The 21,382-nt window shown below is 37.8% G+C and overlaps 1 protein-coding gene across 2 annotated transcripts in view; it reads right to left on the bottom strand.

Annotated features, from left to right (window-relative positions):
* Positions 1-21,382, bottom strand: part of MYO16 (myosin XVI) — a 615,551-nt gene that overhangs the window by 187,377 nt on the left and 406,792 nt on the right. For both annotated transcript variants that reach the window (XM_050766698.1, XM_050766697.1), the window contains 2 exons: positions 10,536-10,688; positions 1,314-1,514 (listed from right to left, as the gene is read on the bottom strand). In XM_050766698.1, coding sequence (XP_050622655.1) covers positions 1,314-1,514; positions 10,536-10,688 — 354 coding nt within the window. The remainder of the gene's footprint in view (positions 1-1,313; positions 1,515-10,535; positions 10,689-21,382) is intronic.

Here is a 21,382-nt window from a genome sequence, read left to right as displayed (position 1 = left end):
CTTAGAGTCTCCCAATGATTATTTTCTCAAACTAGATTATTTTCTGCTTAAATAGGTAGAGTGGATTCTGTCCTATACAACTGAATCCTGAATCAAAATTATATGTCTTTACAAGAATGTCCCGCCACTCTTTTATAATTAGTGAGCTCTCAATCACCCTTGAAGGTCTGGGTTTGGAAAGCATCTCTACACATTTTTTAAGCTACTAATTGCTTCCTTCCCTATGGTAATACATTTGTTGATATTATTATATTAATATAATACTTTATTCATATTAATATTTGTTCATTTGCCTTTCCCTATTTGAAGCTGAGATATTTGAGGGCAAAGAATAGGCTTTGCTCATCTTTGATTTTCGAATTCTCCTTCTTTGGCATAACACAGAGTCTCTGGAAACACTGGTCAAAATGAACTGAAATACACTGTAAGCCAGCGGTAAGAGATTTTACCCTGTAGCACGCCATCTGTACTAAGTGGGGTCAAAGGAGTAAGAGTAGGAGACAGAGAGCTGTACATGCAAAAGCAGGAGATACTAACTACAGCTGGGATTTGGACTGAGGATAAACGAACATGGATTTAATACTGAAAGTTGGATAAAATTTGATCTTGTTAAGAAGACAAGGAGGATATTTCAAGCTTAATGTAAAGTAGTTTAAGGGAAGCTAAAAATGCAGAAAAAATGAGTGGATTAGAAAAATAACCTGAACAGAGATCTTGCACAGGGGAGTTCTGACAGGTAAGAAATGAAAAGAAAAATTACGATCAGCTTGGAGAAGGCTGATATTAGCGTGGACTAAGGAGAATGATAATTTTTATATAGGTAAGAGGAAGTCCTTGAAGGTGTTGAAGTAAGAAGCATGTTTTACAAAGCTGGTTAGAGAACTGGGAAAGATCTGAGAGAGTGGCTTTCTTTCTTCCTTAAGTTGACATGCTTTAAGAAAAAATACTTTAATACTAAAAACTATATTCAAGGTAAGAAAACTCAGATGTCCAATGTTCATCTGTATTATGAATAATATTCCAAAATTTATAGCAGAGCTCTTTGTATTAAACCCAGGGATCCTTTGCTCATATAAAGTTATAATTCTAGAAACATTATGAGAAGACTCACACAGCGTGTGTCATCATTCTAAAGATGTTAATTCCGCATCAAGCTAAAAGAATATCACTTAGAAAAGTACCTATTTTGGGTTGTTCATCCAGCTTCCATTTATCCAAATAACACAACTTAAAATATCAACAACTCTAGAGCTTGTCCCAATGACCTTTGATCATTAGTGCACATGAAAAATTATGCAGTTCTGGCCACTTACCCTTCCTGCGTAGTGCATGATGGTAAAGGCTGTACCGTGGTCTTTGAGGGCAACATTCCCATTCCCATCCTTCAAGGGGGAGTACACCGCATTTGTGTTTGAGGATTCTAGGAGACTTTGCAGCTTTTTTGGAAAATTTGATTCCATTGACCAAATCATTTGACTTTCTTCATCCAATAACGTGAGAAATCCAGATGGCTTCTGAGAGTTAAGAAGAGATGGGGAGTTGTTTTGTCTATTACTTAGTTTGATACTTTTGTTATGATTCATGCATGCTTGTTTATATTTTTGTTAGATTCATACAGACACTCAGAAAATGAATCAGTCTTTACCTTAATACATTTCTATTTCTGCCCCACCACCTAGAAGGTCTCTGATGTAAAGTAGACCCCCAATAATATTTATCAAATTAATGAACAAATAAGTAAAAAAAGTATTGTAATGTCATTAAAATACTGTAGTTATTTAAAAAGTACATTTTCATCTTATTAAGAAAAATAAAATTTCAGACTACAGGAAAATTGTCATTTTTCTTGACCTACAATCCATCTAAAATATTCCACACCTATGATGAGACAAGAAACTTATCAAAAAATAAAGCTCATCATGATGTTAAGTCATAAAAATTATGGCAAAGCTGGGCACAGTGGCTTAGGCCTATAATCCGAGCCCTTTGGTAAGCCAAAGCAGTCAGGTCACTTGAGCTCGGAGTTTGAGACCAGCCTGCCTGGGCAATATGGTAAGACCTCATCTCTATTAAAAAATAATAATAATAATACAGAAATTAGCTGGGCATGGTGATGTGTGCCTGTAGTCCCAGTTTCTCAGAAGGCTGAGGTGGGAAGATCACTAGAGCCCAAGAGGTATAGGTTGCATGGAGCCATGATCATGCCACTGCACTCCATCCTGGACAACAGAATGCAACCCTGCCTCAAAAAAAAAAAAAAAAAAAAAAAAAAGAGAGAGAGTATGTCCAAGATGGCTGAATAGGAACAGCTCTGGTCTGCAGCTCTCAGTGTGATCAATGCAGAAGACGGGTGATTTCTGCATTTCCAACTGAGGTACCTGGTTCATCTCATTGAGGCTGGCTGTACAGTGGGTGCAGCCCATGGAGGGTGAGCTGAAGCAGGGTGGGGCATCACATTACCCAGGAAGCGCGAAGGGTCAGGGGACTTCCCTTTCCTAGCCAAGGGAAGCCATGACAGACTGTACCAGGAAAATTGGGATACTCCTGCCCAAATACTGCACTTTTCCAATGGTCTTTGCAAATGGCACACTAGGAGATTATATCCCACGCTTGGTTCAACGGATCCAATGCCCACAGAGCCTTGCTCACTGGTAGTCCAAGATCAAACTGCAAGGCAGCAAACCTGGCTGGGGGAGGGGCGTCTGCCATTGCTGAGGCTTGAGTAGGTAAACAAAGTGGCCAGGAAGCTCAAACTGGGTGGAGCTCACCACAGCTGAATGAGGTCCGCCTAACTCTGTAGACTCCACCTCTGGGGGCAGGGCATAGCTGAACAAAAGGCAGCAGAAACTTCTGCAGACTTAAACATCCCTGTTTGACAGCTCTGAAGAGAGCAGTGGTTCTCCCAGCACGGTGTTTGAGCTCTGAGGACAGACAGACCACCTGCTTAAGTGGGTCCCTGACCCCTGTGTAGCCTAACTTGGAGACACCTCCCAGTAGGGGCCGACTGACACCTCACAGAGTCAGGTGCCCCACTGAGATGAAGCTTCCAGAGGAAGGATCAAGCAGCAATATTTACTATTCTGCAATATTTGCTGTTCTGCAGCCTCCACTGGTGATACCCAGGAAAACAGGGTCTGGAGTGGACCTCCAGCAAACTCCAACAGACCTGCAGCTGAGGGAACTGACTGTTAGAAGGAAAACTAACAAACAGAAGGTAATAGCATCAATATCAACAAAAAGGGCATCCACACCAAAACCCCACATACAGGGCATCATCATCAAAGACCAAAGGTAGATAAAACCACAAAGATGGGGAGAAAACAGAGCAGAAAAGCTGAAAATTCTAAAAACCAGAGTGCCCTTTCTCCTCCAAAGGATTGCAGTTCCTCACCAGCAACGGAACAAAGCAGGATGGAGAATGGCTTTGATGAGCTGACAGAAGTAGGCTTCAGAAAGTCGGTAATAACAAACTTCTCTGAGCTAAAGAAGGATGTTCGAACCCATCACAAGGAAGCTAAAAACCTTGAAAAAATATTAGATGAATGGCTAACTAGAATAAACAGTGTAGAGAAGACCTTAAATGACCTGATGGAGCTGAAAACCATGGCACGAGAACTACGTGATGCATGCACAAGCTTCAGTAGCCGATTTGATCAAGTGGAAGAAAGGGTATCAGGGATTGAAGATCAAATTAATGAAATGAAGTGAGAAGAGAAGTTTAGAGAAAAAAGGAGTAAAAAGAAATGAATAAAGCCTCCAAGAAATATGGGACTATGTGAAAAGACCAAATCTACATTTGATTGTCATACCTGAAAATGATAAGGAGAATGGAACCAAGATGGAAAATACTCTTCAGGATATTATCCCAGAGAACTTCCCCAAACTAGCAAGGCAGGCCAATATTCAAATTCAGGAAATACAGAGAACACCACAAAGATACTCCTTGAGAAAAGCAACTCCAAGACACATAATTGTCAGATTCACAAGGTTGAAATGAAGGAAAAAATGCTAAGGGCAACCACAGAGAAAGGTCAGGTTACCCACAAAGGTAAGCCCGTCAGACTAACAGTGGATCTCTCGGCAGAAACCCTACAAGCCAGAAGAGAGTGGTGGTCAATATTCAACATTCTTAAAGAAAAGAATTTTCAACCCAGAATTTCATATCTAGCCAAATAATCTTCATAAGTGAAGGAGAAATAAAATCCTTTACAGACAAGCAAATGCTGAGAGATTTTGTCACCACCAGGCCTGCCTTTCAGGAGTTCCTAAAAGAATCACTAAACATAGAAAGGAACAACCGGTACCAGCCACTGCAAAAACATGGCAAAGTGTAAAGACCATCAATGCTAGGCAGAAACCACATCAACTAATGGGCAAAATAACCAGCTCACATCATAATGACAGGATCAAATTCATACATAACAATATTAAACTTAAATGTAAATGGGCTAAATGCCCCAATCAAAAGACACAGACTGGCAAACTGGATACAGAGTCAAGACCCCTCAGTGTGCTGTATTCAGGAGACCCATCTCACATGCAGATACACACATAGGCTCAAAATAAAGGGATGGAGGAAGATCTACCAAGCAAATGGAAAACAAACAACAAAAAAAGCAGGGGTTGCAATCCTAGTGTCTGATAAAACAGACTTTAAACCAACAAAGATCAAAGGAGACAAGGTCATTACATAATGGTAAAGGAATCGATTCAACAAAAAAGACCTAGCTATCATAAATATATATGCACCCAATACAGGAGCACCCAGATTCATAAAGCAAGTCCTGAGAGACTGAAAAAGAGACTTAGACTCCCACACAATAATAATGGGAGAATTTAACATCCCACTGTCAATATTAGACAGATCAATGAGACAGAAGGTTAACAAGGACATCCAGGATTTGAACTCAGCTCTGCACCAAGCAGACCTAACAGATATCTACAGAACTCTCCACCCCAAATCAACAGAATATACATTCTTCTCGGCACCACACTGCACTTACTCCAAAATTGACCACATAGTTGGAAGTAAAGCACTCCTCAGCAAATGTAAAATAACAGAAATCACAACAAACTATCTCTCAGACCACAGTGCAATCAAATTAGAACTCAGGATTAAGAAACTCACTAAAAACTGCACAACTACATGGAAACTGAACAACCTGCTCCTGAATGACTACTGGGTAAATCACGAAATGAAGGCAGAAATAAAGATGTTCTCTGAAACCAATGAAAACAAAGACACAACATACCAGAATCTCTGGGACACATTTAAAGCAGTGTGTAGAGGGAAATTTATAGCACTAAATGCCCACAAGAGGAAGCAGGCAAGATCTAAAATCGACACTCTAACATCCAATTAAAAGAACCAGAGAAGCAAGAGCAAACAAATTCAAAAGCTAGCAGAAGGCAAGAAATAACTAAGATCAGAGCAGAACTGAAAGAGATAGAGACACAAAAAACCCTTCAAAAAATCAGTGAATCCAGGAGCTGTTTTTTGAAAAGATCAACAAAATTGATAGACCACTAGCAAGACTAATAAAGAAGTGAGAAAAATAAAATAGATAGAATAAAAAATGATAAAGGGGATATCACCACTGATCCCACAGAAATATAAACTACCACCAGACAATACTATAAACATCTCTATGCAAATGAACTAGAAAATCTAGAAGAAATGGATAAATTCCTGGACACATACACCTTCCAAGACTAAACCAGGAAGAAGCTGAATTGCTGAACAGACCAATAGCAGGCTCTGAAATTGAGGCAACAATTAATAGCCTACCCACTAAAAAAAGTCCAGGACCAGACGGATTCACAGTCGAATTCTACCACAAGTAAAAAAAACGAGCTGGTACCATTCCTTCTGAAACTATTCCAGTCCATAGAAAAAGAGGGAATCCACCCTAACTCATTTTATGAGGCCAGCATCATCCTGATACCAAAGCCTGGCAGAGACACAACAAAAAAGAAGAATTTTAGACCAATATCAGGGACCAATATCCCTGATGAACATCGATGTGAAAATCCTCAATAAAATACTGGCAAACTGAATCCAGCAGTACATCAAAAGGCTTATCCACCATGATCAAGTGGGCTTCATCCCTGGGATGCAAGGCTGGTTCAACATACGCAAATCAATAAACGTAATCCATCACATAAACAGAACCAAAGACAAAAACCACATGATTATCTCAATAGATGCAGTAAAGGCCTTTGACAAAATTCAACAGCCTTCATGCTAAAAACTCTCAATAAACTAGGTATTGATGGAATGTATCTCAAAATAATGAGAGCTATTTATGACAAACCCAAAGCCGTGTCATACTGAATGGGCTAAAACTGGAAGCATTTCCTTTGAAAACTGGCACAAGACAGGGATGCCCTCTCTCTTCACTCCTATTGAACATATTGTCGGAAGTTCTGGCCAGGCAATCAGGGGAGAAAAAGAAATAAAGGGTATTCAATTAGGAAAATAGGAAGACAAATTGTCCCTGTTTGCAGATGACATGATTGTATATTTAGAAAACCCCATCATCTCAGCCAAAAATCTCCTTAAGCTGATAAGCAACTTCAGCAAAGTCTCAGGATACAAATCAGTGCGCAAAAATCACAAGCATTCTTATACACCAATAACAAACAGAGAGCCAAATCATGAGTGAATTCTCATTCACAACTGCTTCAAAGAGAATAAAATACCTTGGAATCCAACTTACAAGGGATGTGAAGGACCTCTTCAAGGAGAACTACAAACCACTGCTCAGTGAAATAAAAGAGGACACAAACAAATGTAAGAACATTCCATGCTCATGGATAGGAAGAATCAATATCGTGAAAATGGCCATACTGCCCAAGGTAATTTATAGATTCAATGCCATCCCCATCAAGCTACCAATGACTTTCTTCACAGAATTGGAAAAAACTACTTTAAAGTTCATATGGAACCCAAAAAAGCCCATATTGCCAAGACAACCCTAAGCAAAAAGAACAAAGCTGGAGGCATCACTCTACCTGACTTCAAAGTATACTACAAGGCTATAGTAACCAAAACAGCATGGTACTGGTACCAAAACAGAGAGATAGAGCAATGGAACAGAACAGAGGCCTCAGATATAACACCACACATTTACAACCATCTGATCTTTGACAAACGTGGCAAAAACAAGAAATGGGGAAAGGATTCCCTATTTGATAAATGGTGCTGGGAAAACTGGCTAGCCATATGTAGAAAGCTGAAACTGGATCCCTTCCTTACACCTTTTACAAAATTTAATTCAAGATGGATTAGAGACTTAAATGTTAGATGTAAAACCATAAAAACCCTAGAAGAAAACCTAGGCAATACCATTCAGGACATAGGCATGGGCAAGGACTTCATGTCTAAAACACCAAAAGCAATGGCAACAGAAGCCAAAATTGACAAATGGGATCTAATTAAACTAAAGAGCTTCTGCACAGCAAAAGAAACTATCATCACAGTGAACAGGCAGCCTAAGAGCCGTCCTGGCCAACATGGTGAAACCCCGTCTCTGCTAAAACTACAAAAATTAGCCAGAAATGGTGGCACACATCTGTAGTTTCAGCTACTCAGGTGGCTGGCTGAGGCAGGAGAATTGCTTGAATCCAGGAGGCAGAAGCTGCAGTGAGCCGAGATCGTGCCACTGCACTCCAGCCTGGGTGACAGAGCGAGACGCGGTCTCAAACAAAGAAAGAAAAGAAAAGAAAAGAAAAGAAAAAGAAAATCCAAAGACTGCAATTGCCTGAGAGCTGTATTGGTGAGATCACTCCCTTTCAGCCAAAGGGAATGAAAGCTAATAATGCCAGCCACGGGACATGCACACCCCTGGTGGGGCTCACACAGCAGAGCGTGCTCCTTGAAGATACTCAGCAACAATGACAGCCACCTCTAAAACGAGAAACCAAATAACCTCCCTGGGAAGGAAAGAAAGAGAAGGCCCAATGCAGTGGAGAATGGCACTAGAAAGGAAGTAGGAACGCCTTCAAAAGCAAGCTCACCCACCTTAGCAAGTTACCTGATGTCAGCAATGCCTGGTGAGACTGCTGTTGCCAACACAAAAGTGTTTTTGGATAAAAGAATTTGAAGAAGAAAGCCCCTTACTGGGAGGACTAGTTCAACAGGAAGTTCCATAGAGCACACTGCAAGAAGTTCAGAGTGGCCGGGGGACCCCATGAGGAGTCCCCTAAAGAAGCTGAAGGTGAATAAATATATACGTATATTTATATATAAGATATATAAACATTTATTTTTATATAAGATATATAAATATATAATATATAAATATATAAATTATGTGTGTGTGTGTGTGTATATATATATATATGAGAGCAGCCCTAGAAAATGGTCTATGTGAGAAGTTTGCCAAGGATTGGTTCCATCTGTGATGTCTTCAAAATCAAACAATTCTTTACATCAACTAATAGCAAGCTATTTGCTGAAGAGTAAGTAAAATGTTGATATTACAATATTATCCATCATTCCTTCATGTATTGATCTGAGCATCAGGTCATGATACTTCTGTAAATACTGTTACAGATTCACATACAAACATACACAAGACACACAGCAGAAAGACAAATGAGCCATGGCAAGGTTGTCTGCAAGTCTATTTCTGTTTCAAGGGCAGTGACAGATGTCTTCTCTGGGGTGAAAATATTCACTTGTTTGGTAAAGTGGTCAATGTGTATTGCAGTAACTCAAAGACAGGGCCCCGAATCAGTATAAAGATGATAGACATTCCGAGAGCTCACGGATTCTGCTCCAAAAATCAACATGATGTTCGCCAGGGATAAGGTGGTTGATTACTAGCAACATTTTTGAAGCATTATTATTTGTATTGTCTTCAAATTAAAAACAAAATCTTGTGTGTTACGTTTTCTGGATGTCTGAAATAAAACAATAAAAGAATGGGGCGACTAACCTTTTAGACTTTGAAAACTTGTGGAAGTGCCTAAAAACAAAAATAGAACCTGGGGAAATAAGCCATAAGAAAGGGATTAATCGGCTGGGCATGGTGACTCACACCTATAATCCCAGCACTTTGGGAGGCCGAGGCAGGCGGATCACGAGGTCAGGAGATTGAGACCATCCTGGCTAACATGGTGAAACCTGGTCTCTACTAAAAATACAAAAAAATTAGCCAGGCGTGGTGGTGGGCGCCTGTAGTCCCAGCTACTTGGAAGGCTGAGGCAGGAGAATGGCGTGAACCCAGGAGGCAGAGCTTGCAATGAGCCAAGATCATGCCACTGCACTCCAGCCTGGGCGACAGAGGGAGACTCTGTCTCAAAAAGAAAAGAAAGGGATTGATGACCTTCAATTCCTTTACTAGTAAAGGGTTAGAAGAGATTGCATGGCTCTAATCCATGTGAAAGGTTGTCGTAGTTTCACCTTCATCAGATACTACAGAGTGCAACAAAATGTACTAGACACTTGGAGGATTTGGTAAAAATCTGGATCAGCCCCTCCCCTCAGGGCCAGGGACAAATAGGTAATCCTTGAAATATAAATATGGCCCATGCAAGTTTTCATTCTGATGACTCCTGGTTAGCAGTGGAAGAGAACACGGCAAGCTGGAGAGAAGGTGCTGGATGCCTGAGGCTTCCCATATACAATTAAGTATACAGTCCTGCCAGTTTGAAGACATTTTTAAACCTTAAGTAATTATAGGCTCTGTATGTCACTATGAGGGCTTTCTGGAGGAAGAGGGCTATAATTTTAAAAAAGAAGAATGCTGACAAGTTACTAGCAGGAACAAGAATGTGTTAATCAGAAAAATTTATAAAATAATTTAGAAATCTATCTTTATGGAAAGACAGACTAAAGAATGACATATTCTCCAATTAGTTGAATGCTGTCTGTTTTCAACAATGTCCATGTGTCTTGGAGATATTGTGAGTAAATCCATATAATGTTTTCTTATATTAGTACATCACAATTGCTGTTTATGTGATAGATTTTGGCTTATATGATAGAGACACAGGGTCAAAATGTTTTTCATTGTAAAGTAGAAAAAATAAAGTAAACTCTAAACACCTGCAGATGCTGTGAGACTCTTAATTTAACTGATATTATATATGTGTTTATATGTTATTCCTGCCAATTTTTCCAAATTTTAAATCTTAGAAACTTTGAAGATAAATTAACAAAAAAGATTCTGTTGAACTTGTTTTATGGCGTGATTAATCTTAGGTATTATTTTATAAAAAGTCCTTTTTTTTACAATAAGCACTTATAATTGCCAAAAGGAGAGTTTTAGTGATGTTGAATAAACAGTATTGAATATTTCTATATCAAAATGATCTGATATTTCTTGTCCTTTTAATGAATTGGTGATGCTTCAAATGCCCTTTCAGAAAAAGATAACTTGTGCATCTCAATGGATTTTGAAAAATTACTGCAGAACCTCACATATAAAGATATCTCAAAAATAAGGCCTCCTGAAAGAAAATTATTTGTCTCCAGTATATTTAAATCCATGTATTCTGTTAAGTATCTAATTATATTATATGAATACCTGGAAAAAAAAGTCCAAAACTCCATTCTGGTTACCAGGAGAATATGCTGTTTCCATGGTAACTCCCTCTTGTACACATTCCACTTGCTCGTGGAGAAAAAGCACTTCATTGATATAGTGGTGCATCTTCTCATTGGTCATGTTGACACAAAGCTATTGTGGAGAAAACAAGAAAACATTTCACAAGATAGTACAGCAGTGCATATTCACTTGTTCAATGACAGTTTTAGATTGGTAAAGTATTGACTCAGGGAGGTTCCAATCAATTAGTCTATCAAAATAAAGCATTACAACGTTGCCTGAGAAGTCAGTTTCAACTGAAGTCCAGTAATGGACTTGCACATATTTCACAAGTCAAATATATCTGATACCATATCATCTAACTATTCAAAGTATGTTAAAAACAACAAAAAGTATGATTACAATATTAACTTATAAATGTTGAGTCTCAAATATATTTGAGCACTTAAAATATTTTCAAAAGGAAAATATATTTGAGCTCTCATCAGGAAATGAAGATAAAGCTGGGTTTGCCATGAGATCCCAGAGAAAAGAGAAGCATTTCTTGAGGGCCTCATTTCTGATTGCATATTAGTGATGGGTAAGAATGAATGTGGTGGTTCTTTCAGAAACAGTAATCGCCAGTCAAATCATTTTATTGTAGAAATTATTTTCTTTATCAGAAAATTTTCCACATTGCTCCAACTGTCAATTTTTCTCTTTCCACAAGACATTCCCACGAGGAAACAAATATGTTATTTGTTAATCTAAAAAAAAAAAAACTTTATCTATCTTAAAGTATTTAAAAAACTAAACCATAACTCAAATCTAACCAGCATAAAATCTGACTTCCCCTCTAGTCTACTATTCTACTTCTCTGCTTCCTTTCATATCAAAAACACACACACACACACACACACACACACACACACACACACACACGGCTGATTTCTACTTATTATCTCAAATTCTTCTCTTCCCACTCCCTCTTGAAACCACTCTAATAAAACTTTGGACACCATGGCGCCATCAAAATTGCTTTTGTGGAACTCATCAGCAATGTACACATTTCTTTTTTTTTTTTTGGAGACAGAGTCTCGCTCTGTCGCCCAGGCTAGTGCAGTGGTGCGATCTAGGCTCACTGCAAGCTCTGCCTCTCAGGTTCACGCCATTCTCCTGCCTCAGTCTCCCGAGTAGCTGGGACTACAGGCTCCCGCCACCACGCCTGGCTAATTTTTTGTATTTTTAGTAGAGACGAAGTTTCACTGTGTTGGCCAGGATGGTCTCAATCTCCTGACCTCGTGATCCGCCTGCCTCGGCCTCCCAAAGTGCTGGGATTACAGGTGTGAGACACCGCGCCCAGCCAGCAATGTGCACATTTCTAAATCCAATGTTCAAGTCTCACATTTGTTTCTCTTGACCCATCCCCACCGCAGCGTAATTTGACCGAGTTGGTTTCTCTCCTTCCATGGAGCACTTTCTCACCTGTCCTCCAGGACACCACACTCTCTTGGCTTTCTAGCTCACTGGCTGCTTCCTCCCTATCTCCTTTCCCAACTCTTTATGGACTCCTGCCTGCTCATGTTGGAGTGTCCAGGGGCTCTGTTTGTGGGCCTTGTCTCTTCTCTGTCTACACCCACTTCCTTTGTGAGTTCACTCAGTCTTACAGACCCTCATGCTCCCTCATCTGCACCCTAAACTACTATGTTATACTAGACAAAATTTAAAGCCGCTTAGAAATATGTAGTGCTCAGTAACTAAAAATAATTACAGATCAATATTTATTTAGATGGAAACAATTGATAAAACATTTGAAAGAAACTTAGATCTCATCTGCGAGGGGTATAATATCTATGATATTTAATGAGAAATATCTTGTATTAATATAAACAAATGCCAAAGCTTTTGTTAAAAGTTAACAAAATATTAGCCAGGTGCGGTGGCTCACACCTGTAATCCCAGCACTTTGGGAGGCTGAGGCAGATGGATCACCTGAAGTCAGGAGTTCGAGACCAGTCTGACCAATATAGTGCAACCTCGTCTCTACTAACAATACAAAAATTAGCCTGGCATGGTGGCGGGTGCCTGTAGGCCTAGCTACTCAGGAGGCTGAGACAGGAGAATCGCTTGAACTCGGGGGGCGAAGGTTGCAGTGAGCCGAGATCACTCCACTGCACTCCAGCCTGGGTGACATAGCAAGACTCTGTCTCAAATAAGTAAAATAAATAAGAAAGACTGGAAAAAAAGAGCACAGAAAAGAAAGAACTTCCTGGGTTCCTCTTTTCCACATACCCCAAATCTTCTCGAAGTCTGATGTCATCACAACACCTGGGAAGTAGGAGCTCCTTCTAGATGTTCTGGTCCTGCTGATGGGCACTCATGTCCTCCTTCTAGCCCACATAAGGACAGCTTCCAGTGAGCAAGACAAATTACCTTCTAAAGTAACCAGCACCGGGTCACTCCATATTCTCCCAAAGGGAGCTCCCACTTACCCTTAAGGGTGTGGCTAGTAATGTATTGAGAATTACATGCACCTAGATGGAAAAGGGCATTTTCTCAAAAATCCAGTTACTTGGGAAAATGGAAATTTATGACGTGAAGAAGCCTCAGGGGCTAACTTCTTCAGAGAAGAAACAAACACATCAAAGAGCAGAACACTGGTGTGAACACGGAAGGGAATGTGGCGTGGGGCTGGGTGGATTTTCTGTAAAGTTCTAGTCTTCTTGCCAGGGTTAGAATGTTGTGCATAGGTGTAGCTAGCTCAAACATCTTCAGAAATGGGGTGATTAGAGCATGAGAGGGTGGAAGGCAAGGGGTTCCTTGACTGAAGCAGAGGTGGGAGAGCTCAACGTGCAGAGGTCCTTACAACCTGATGGAGTTAGTTTAATGACGAATGCACATGGTCTTTTTCATTATTAACATGACAGGTGGAGAATAACCGTATAGTAGTCATATACCAAACAAAATATTAAAGTAATAGCCATATTAAAATAAGATCTGAATATCACATATTGACATCCAAATCATAAGAAAAGTAATTCTTAGCTTCAGGTCAAAAAATGGTGCTCCATGACGACCACCCTTCCCAATGGTTTTTCTTGTCTTTCTGCCTTCATGGGTAAAAGATGGTTTCTTAAATTCAGTGATAAATGAATTTCTGTAGATAGAAGAAGTTTCCCTAAAACATTCTATTACAACATGAAATCTAACTTAAAAATTAAAAGAAGAACCTGCCATGTTGTGGTGGTCCTAGAAGTCATTTTAAACCTAAAGAACTTGAGAGGATTTGTATAAACCAGGAGACTCTCCTGGTATGGCCTTCTTCCCCCAGCACTCCCTCCAAGGTTACTGGATTTTCTTCCTTGTATATTATTTGCCCAGAAAGTAACTAGAACTTTTCCTCTCTGTCTTCTGGCAACTAGATTTCAAGAGAAATGCACAAAGCGGGAAGTTCCTTACCTTTTAAACTAAGTGTTTCTTAGGTAAACTCACACTTCAGTGATCATTTCTCTTAATTAAAATAGTCACTTTGGATGAGAACATACCATATAAAACATTTAATTTTAAAGGCGCTGTTGTTAAGGCAAATACGATTTGAATATGGACACAGACCAATAAATTCTGCACATTATAGCTGGCAGAGGGAGGAGTGGCATTCAGTATCTAAATATCATATGAAAAATATTTTCTTTCTTGTAACTGGTACAGTCTAGCACATTTATCCTCTTGAATTATTCCATGAAAACCAAGTGATGCCAGGCGATCCAGATCTTCATGATCAGTTTCTATGTTTATCTTATCCTACAGGGCATAAATCTCCAGTAATGGTTTTGGAAAGAAAAACCATTTTCCATGCAACTGCGTAGCATCTGTCCACAATTGCATCCCTACTGTTAAAGTAATACATCTGCTTGTCACTTTCATTTCAATCATAAATAAAAAATAAAATTCTTAAAGAGAAATAAAAACTGTTCCAACTATTTCACTTTGCTTCAGAAATGATATTTTGATGCATTCCTTTAATAATTTGTTAAATTCCAATAAGAAGATAATTTTGCTATAAAGGAATAATAAGTGCTATGAAATTATTAAAGTTTGGGGTGAAATATTTACTGAAAATGTACAGAAAATAAATGACTTCTTTTATGGAATGAAACCATTGGAAAATATTCTTTGACTATATGATATATACAACTGTAACTTCTCAAGTTATTATTAAAAATACATTGAATCATCTAAAAATTAACACAAATAGGTCTGTCCTTTACCTCAACAATTTGACTGTTTATGGATAGTGTGCTTAAGTGGAATACATTTTAGGGAACAAATTGCTGAGAAACAAATGTTGAATCCATGAAATAAAGTAATGTCTATTACCGTGCGAAACGATAAGAAGTTTGATAAAAATGATTCCAAATTTTAAAAAATCAGTGACTGATTATTTACAAGACATACCCACATTATATGACATTTTGTTTTCCTCTCATTTTGAGATTGTCTAATTGAAAATACTTAGATGGACATGGATGACTCTAACATATTTCATACAATTCTTTTGTTATTTTGCATTCAGAATAGGTTGCAGCTCTGTAGGTACAAAAATTGCTTTCAATCACGATCTGAGTGTACCCTCCTGGCCTTGACTGCCTTACAGAACACAACCTCTGTTGTGTTTTGACTGACCTGAGGCTTCTCATAATAGAAAACAGATACTGTAATTGTTTTTTTCTTACTGATATTTTACTGAGTTGAATATTGGCTTCACTGAATTGATCCCCTGGTTTAATCAAAGCAGTGAAACCAAGTGTGAATGTAGATGAAACCGTGGCAAATACAAGGATGGGAAGAAGTGAGGTCTCAGGTTCCTTCCTTTTCTCCACAAAGGTCTAAAGCAATCTACCGAACTTTGGATAACAGAAATGGATGTGGCCTGTGTCTCTGGATAGAGCAATCCAATTTATTCCTCTCCTGGTCAAAATGATTGATAAAACCTACAGCTTCTCTGTTGGACTTCTAGCATTGTTAAGCTTCAGCATCAGCTGTGAGTTCTTTTTGTGGCATAGGGTGATCTTTACAATACACCTGAACCTTTTATTGAACCTCGTGTTCTTTGTGTTCTGGGGGGAAAAAAAATCTTAAAATAAATTATTGAAATCCCATAGAGAAAATTCCAGCTTCTTGTGTAAAACCAAGTAGCCTGTGGACTGATTTCCAATTTGTACCTTTTATTATGAAGGTGCCTTCTGGAACTGAATCTATATTTGTGTTTCCAACAGTGGAGAGTGATGTGGAGTGATAGTGAGTCACTGGAAACATATGTAGTTTAAAGTAGAATGTTTTTCAAAATAATTTTTGTGTAATGTGTCCATTAAAATGTTTTACTTAAAGTTTGCCTTCATTCTAAACTGTTCAAAGCACTCATTGTTTGAACCAAAGTTAAAATATAGAAGTACTGTGGCATGAAATTCAAAACCACTAGAACATGTAGCTAAGGTTAACAATAGGAACATACTCAATATCAGATACCTCACTGAAAATTTAAAAAATGTACCCCACAAACCAAATGGTTTTGCCAAAGTCGTGGATAAAACCTTATTCTTCATTTATTTTCACTAAACTGTGTATGTGTATGTGAATGTGCACGTGTGGGCGTGTGTTCCACACAATCAAAGATTAGAGTGAAGATTTTTACAGGCAAATCAGTTCGTATACCTAGAAGCATAAATCTGCATCAATCATTGGCATCACTGGCTTCAATGCAAAACAACCATTCATTTTTCAAATATACCTATTGTAGAGTTGTTTTGGGGTTCAATTAGATCTCCGAGTATTCCTCAGAGTAGACGTGAATGTGGGTGAAAGCTGACTATTCATAAATGCTCATGAATAATTACCAAGTAACCACTTAGATAGTATTTGCTCTTCTCTAATTAAAATACATGCTTTGTACATGAAGTGCCACTGCTAAGTGGTTTACTAATAAAAATTATGCACCCCTGGAACACACTCTTTAGGAACGGAACCTTACTGCTTATCCAGATGGCTCATCATTTGTATTAACGACAAACAATTTCTTGAGTAAATTTTCACCAACTGTTCTCCCTTTATTTTTATTACTCAGTGAAACATATCTGAAACAAAAATATAATAGAGCATGGCATATACATCACATAATTAAAGTAGGAGATTAATTAAAGCTGACTCCAGCTGAAGGCAGAGCCCTGGGCAGTGATTCTCAATCCTCTCTGCACATTGGAATTAACTGAGGAGCTTTTTAAGAAAGGCTAATGTCTGTGCTTGACCCCAAACCAATTAAATTGGAGTGGGGTGCAGGCATTGAAATATTTAAAAGGCTTTCCAGGTGATTCTAATGGGTAGACATGGTTGAACACACTGAGACAGATCACAGAACTAAGAATGCACTATGCATTAACTAATTTACTCATTAGTTTATATATATGTGTATATATAAGTTATTAACGTGTCTGTGTTCACATAAGACAGAGAGAGAGAAGGAATAGTGTTAGATTTAGATATTCAGCATTCCTGAAATATGTTCAGCAGAACACTAATTGTATGAGACTTTAATAGCTGTTGTCTAAAAACCCTACATAAGCAGAAACCCATTGGGGAAACATGGAGTTAAGTTAATAGGCTTCTCTGCAGGACTTCTCGGGGACTTGAACACGTCAAGCGTACTATAAACCTCAACTATTTGAAGATTACCTCGGGGCTCACCAGACTGCTCCAAGTGGTTCTCCAACAAATCAATTATCCCTGATTTCCATATATTGCCTATGAAATGGCAGGTCCAGGAGGTTGGTGAGGCGACAGCATCTCTGTTGTTTATTTCAGTTTTAAAAGTCCAGTTCATTTTGTCTTCTCGGAATCTATAATTGTAGAGGCCTTTCTTTCCTACCATTCTTATTTGGGAAAGGTCATGTTTCCTCTTTTGCTAGCACCATCACTCTTACCTTGATAGAGGATACCACCTCTGCTGATAAGCTGATCTTATTTTAAAAACAGAGGACTTGGGGGCTTGGTAGTCACTTGGTGGCCACAACAGAGAAGGGTTGCTTTCTTTACCAGAGCCCCGTATCAGGACCTGCAGTCAACACCCAGGAAGTGAACTGGGCACACATTCGCTACCACCAACAGCTACCACCTGACCCAGGCTGCCATATTTGCATTTGTTTGTATTTTTTTAAATTTTTTATTTTTTTTTACCTTTTTTTTTTTTTTTTTTGAGACGGAGTCTCACACTCGCCCAGGCTGGATTTGCCTTTACAAGCTCCGCCTCCCGGGTTTACGCCATTCTCCTGCCTCTAGCTTTTTTTGTACTTTTTTAAATTTTTTATTTTGTTAAGTTAAGTGCTGGGATTTCTTAAAGGCCCGGCCAATCATCTTTCTTAAAGGAATCTGGCTTCCCTTCTGGCTTCCCTTATATATTTTAAAAATAAAGTATGTATAACAAATTTTAGGCAAATATAAATTTCAGTTACTTCACATGTATAAAAACATTGTTTTACATAAATAAAAAACGCTTTCTCTTTTTACAACATTTATTTTATTCTGTTACTAAGAACAAAAAAAATCTAGTATTTTGATGGGTTTAATTCATGACTGTATTCTCCTTTAATGTAAATAATTACTACTTTGGGATTTGAAGAATTGGTCTTCAAAAATGAGTCTATCCGCTATAAACTAACTGGCTAAATTTATTGACAAATCTGATATAATAATATGCTCAGATCACGATTGAAAAACACAAATTAAAAAAAATTATTTTTAGATATTTGGTATGATACCTTGTACATAAAATATATCCCTCAATTTAAATAGAAGCCATGCCTAAGAGTTAGAAACATAACCTCTGGTTAAAATGCTCTTATTTTAGAGCTTTAGTCACTCTATCAAATTGCTCAATGTTTTTTTTAAAAAGTTTGTTTTCTTGTTTAGTAATAAACCTCTAATCAATATGCTTTCTTTTTTCACATAAAATTATTCATATAGTCCAAAACCAAGGATTAATATAAAATTTCTACCAAAATAATAAGCCTTTTTCAAATAGTTGTAATTATTCAGAATTAAATGCAAAGTTCAGAGGTTCTGAATGACGAATTGACAGCATGGCCTGTGCTGGATCACCTCCTGGCGCCTCACACATCGGCCTCTGAATTCCCACTGCACCTCATAAAACTTGTGGGGATAACTCTTAATTTTCTGAAAGAGCTGTTGTAAGAGTTAAAAATTATATAGAACAATAATCTGACTAATCGCTCAAGAAATTGTAGCCATTATCAATTATTAGCACAAAACTACATGAAAGCATTTTCCTAGTTTAGGTATCTGGGATTGGAGCTTTATAGCTGGACAGCCACAATGATTAATTTAAGCCTTTTCCTGGTCATTAAAATAACTCAATTCACCCTTCTGTAAAGTAATCTGATAGATGTTTTCAAATGCATTAATTCTCCTTATTAAGCTTTGTAACATTTCCTTTTAATCATCCTGGTACTCTACAATGAAAAAGATATACCTGCATTATGTAACTTATTTATTTATATTAAATGGATTTGGTGATAAATTCCACTATGTAAAAAAATAATGGCACATAAAATTTATGAAGAGTTTATTGTTTCTACACAAAATAGAATAAATAACATTAAGTCCTAAGAGAAATATTTATGAAGAGTTTATTGTTTCTACACAAAATAGAATAAATAATATTAAGTCCTAAGAGAAATACAAACAAAAGGGGCATCAAGTGAAGTTTAGAAAATATATACTAATAAAATTTTAAGTTTAGCTTTATGAGAACCTTTGGAACTGAAAATAGCTCAAGTTATTAAACCTGAATTCAGACCCTGATTTTGTTAGAACTTCTATGAGCTACTTAAATTATTTAACCTCAGAGGTAATATTACTTAATTTACAGAGATTTTGAGGGAAAAAATCATTAAATGTATAGTTTGTATGCTCAAAATTCTTAATTATGTTGCCAGTACCCATTTTATTTCTCTAAAACAAGTTTTTGAAGACTGTTATTTAAAGAAGACCAATAATCATGCTATCTATAAACACAGAATCCAGTGTCATTGTAAGAGGTATATTATACTAGCATCTCATTATTTAATTATTCTATTTGTTTTTCTGTAGAAACCTGAATAGCATTATGCTAGAGTTCTGATATGTAGTGAAAATAAATGCATTTCCTTGTTCAAATTTTTAAAAACATCAGATCAACAGCTGGTAAGTCCCTGAAATGATTTTGGAAAGTTCAACATCATTACGAAAAGGAGATAGACAGGGTAGAAGATGCTTTAAGATAGAGGTAGATATTTAACACATGTATGATTTTGAAATCTGTGTGTGAAACAACTGAAAATAATACTTTATCATATTTGTGTATCAACTGATCAGTGGACAAATCAATATTGATATCTAATAGCGATCACATGATAGAGTGTGAGTAAAATTACATGGATCCTGTCCCATACTTAGACCAATATAGCAGCCTTTCCCCATATAAGCATCCCACCAGTCCTTTTCCCATGATGTCCAATTAAAATCGGTCCTTCATCATCAAGAGGTAGACTCAATTTACTCTCCTCCCTGAACCTGGTCATGCTTGTGATTGCTCCAACCTATAGAGGAAGTAATGCTATGTGACCTCTGAAGCTCAGTTATCAAAAAAGCATCCAGCTTCTATATGTGTTTCTCCTTTGGGGAAGCCACTCTAGAAAAATCAGCCAATAAACTGCAAGAAAGCTCCAACTAGTGTGTACATAGAAGCCACAGGGAGAGACCAACATGGAGAGACCAACGTGGAGAGACTTATGCAAGGAGGAACTGAGGCCCCCAGCCAACAGCCAGTGTCACCCTCTACATTCGTGATTGACGGAAGCTTCACATGGCATTTGCCTCCAACACTTCAGTTATCTAGCTAAGGCTCCAGATATGATGGACCAGAAACAATCTGTCTCCATATACCCTGTTCAAATACTTGACCCAAAGAATTGGTGAGCATAATAAATGTTTGTGTGTGTCATTAAGTTTTCAGGTAATTCATTATAGAATCATAAACGCTGCAACACTAAAAAATATGTAGGACTGGAAAAGAGAAGAATTGGTGCAGAAGTGGGAACATATTATCTGGCTAGAGAAAATCTAATTTATAAAAAAGGAATTTGCCCTTTTAACATTTGTACCATACCTGCTATACCATAATGTCTATGTAAACTTTAGTGCCTAGAACAGGGTCTGGAACTTGGGGCATATATAGTATATGTTTATTGAATGAATGATTACGGATGCAACTAAGCCAGAAAAATGAAATCTACCAGATACTGCTAGCACGCACTTACAAAGCACAGACTGTAGCGGCCTCAATTTTCTCATCTGTGAAATGTGAAAATGCATGTGAAGAGTATGTGGGAAGAGTCCAATTAAGAGAAGTTAATTTACTACTCCATTTTTCTTCTATCATCTCTAGCATTATGATTTCACAATGAAGGGCGTTAAAATATTTCTTGAGGTTGAGACTGCCAAATTATATCATATCATTTCATAAAACTTTAGAAGTCAAAGTATCTCCATTTTTCCACACTCTGAGCACAAAGGTCAAGTCCAGGTCATCTGAAGTGCCCAGTAAATCTCAGCTGTTAGAAAACAGTCTGTAAGCAGGGAAATGATTTGAATTCTTGACACGTCTGATGAAATCGATTTAGATGATAAAGCCTAGCTTGAAGATAAATTACATATCACAATATTTTTTCTTTTTTTTGAGACAGACTTTCACTCTTGTTGCCCAGGCTGGCGTGCGGTGCTGCGATCTCCGCTCACTG

Source organism: Macaca thibetana, chromosome 17 (genome assembly GCF_024542745.1).
Source record: "Macaca thibetana thibetana isolate TM-01 chromosome 17, ASM2454274v1, whole genome shotgun sequence".
Classification (NCBI taxonomy): Eukaryota; Metazoa; Chordata; class Mammalia; order Primates; family Cercopithecidae; genus Macaca; species Macaca thibetana.
The sequence above is the reverse complement of the archived record's forward strand: the minus strand, read 5'-3'. Positions and strand labels throughout refer to the sequence as shown.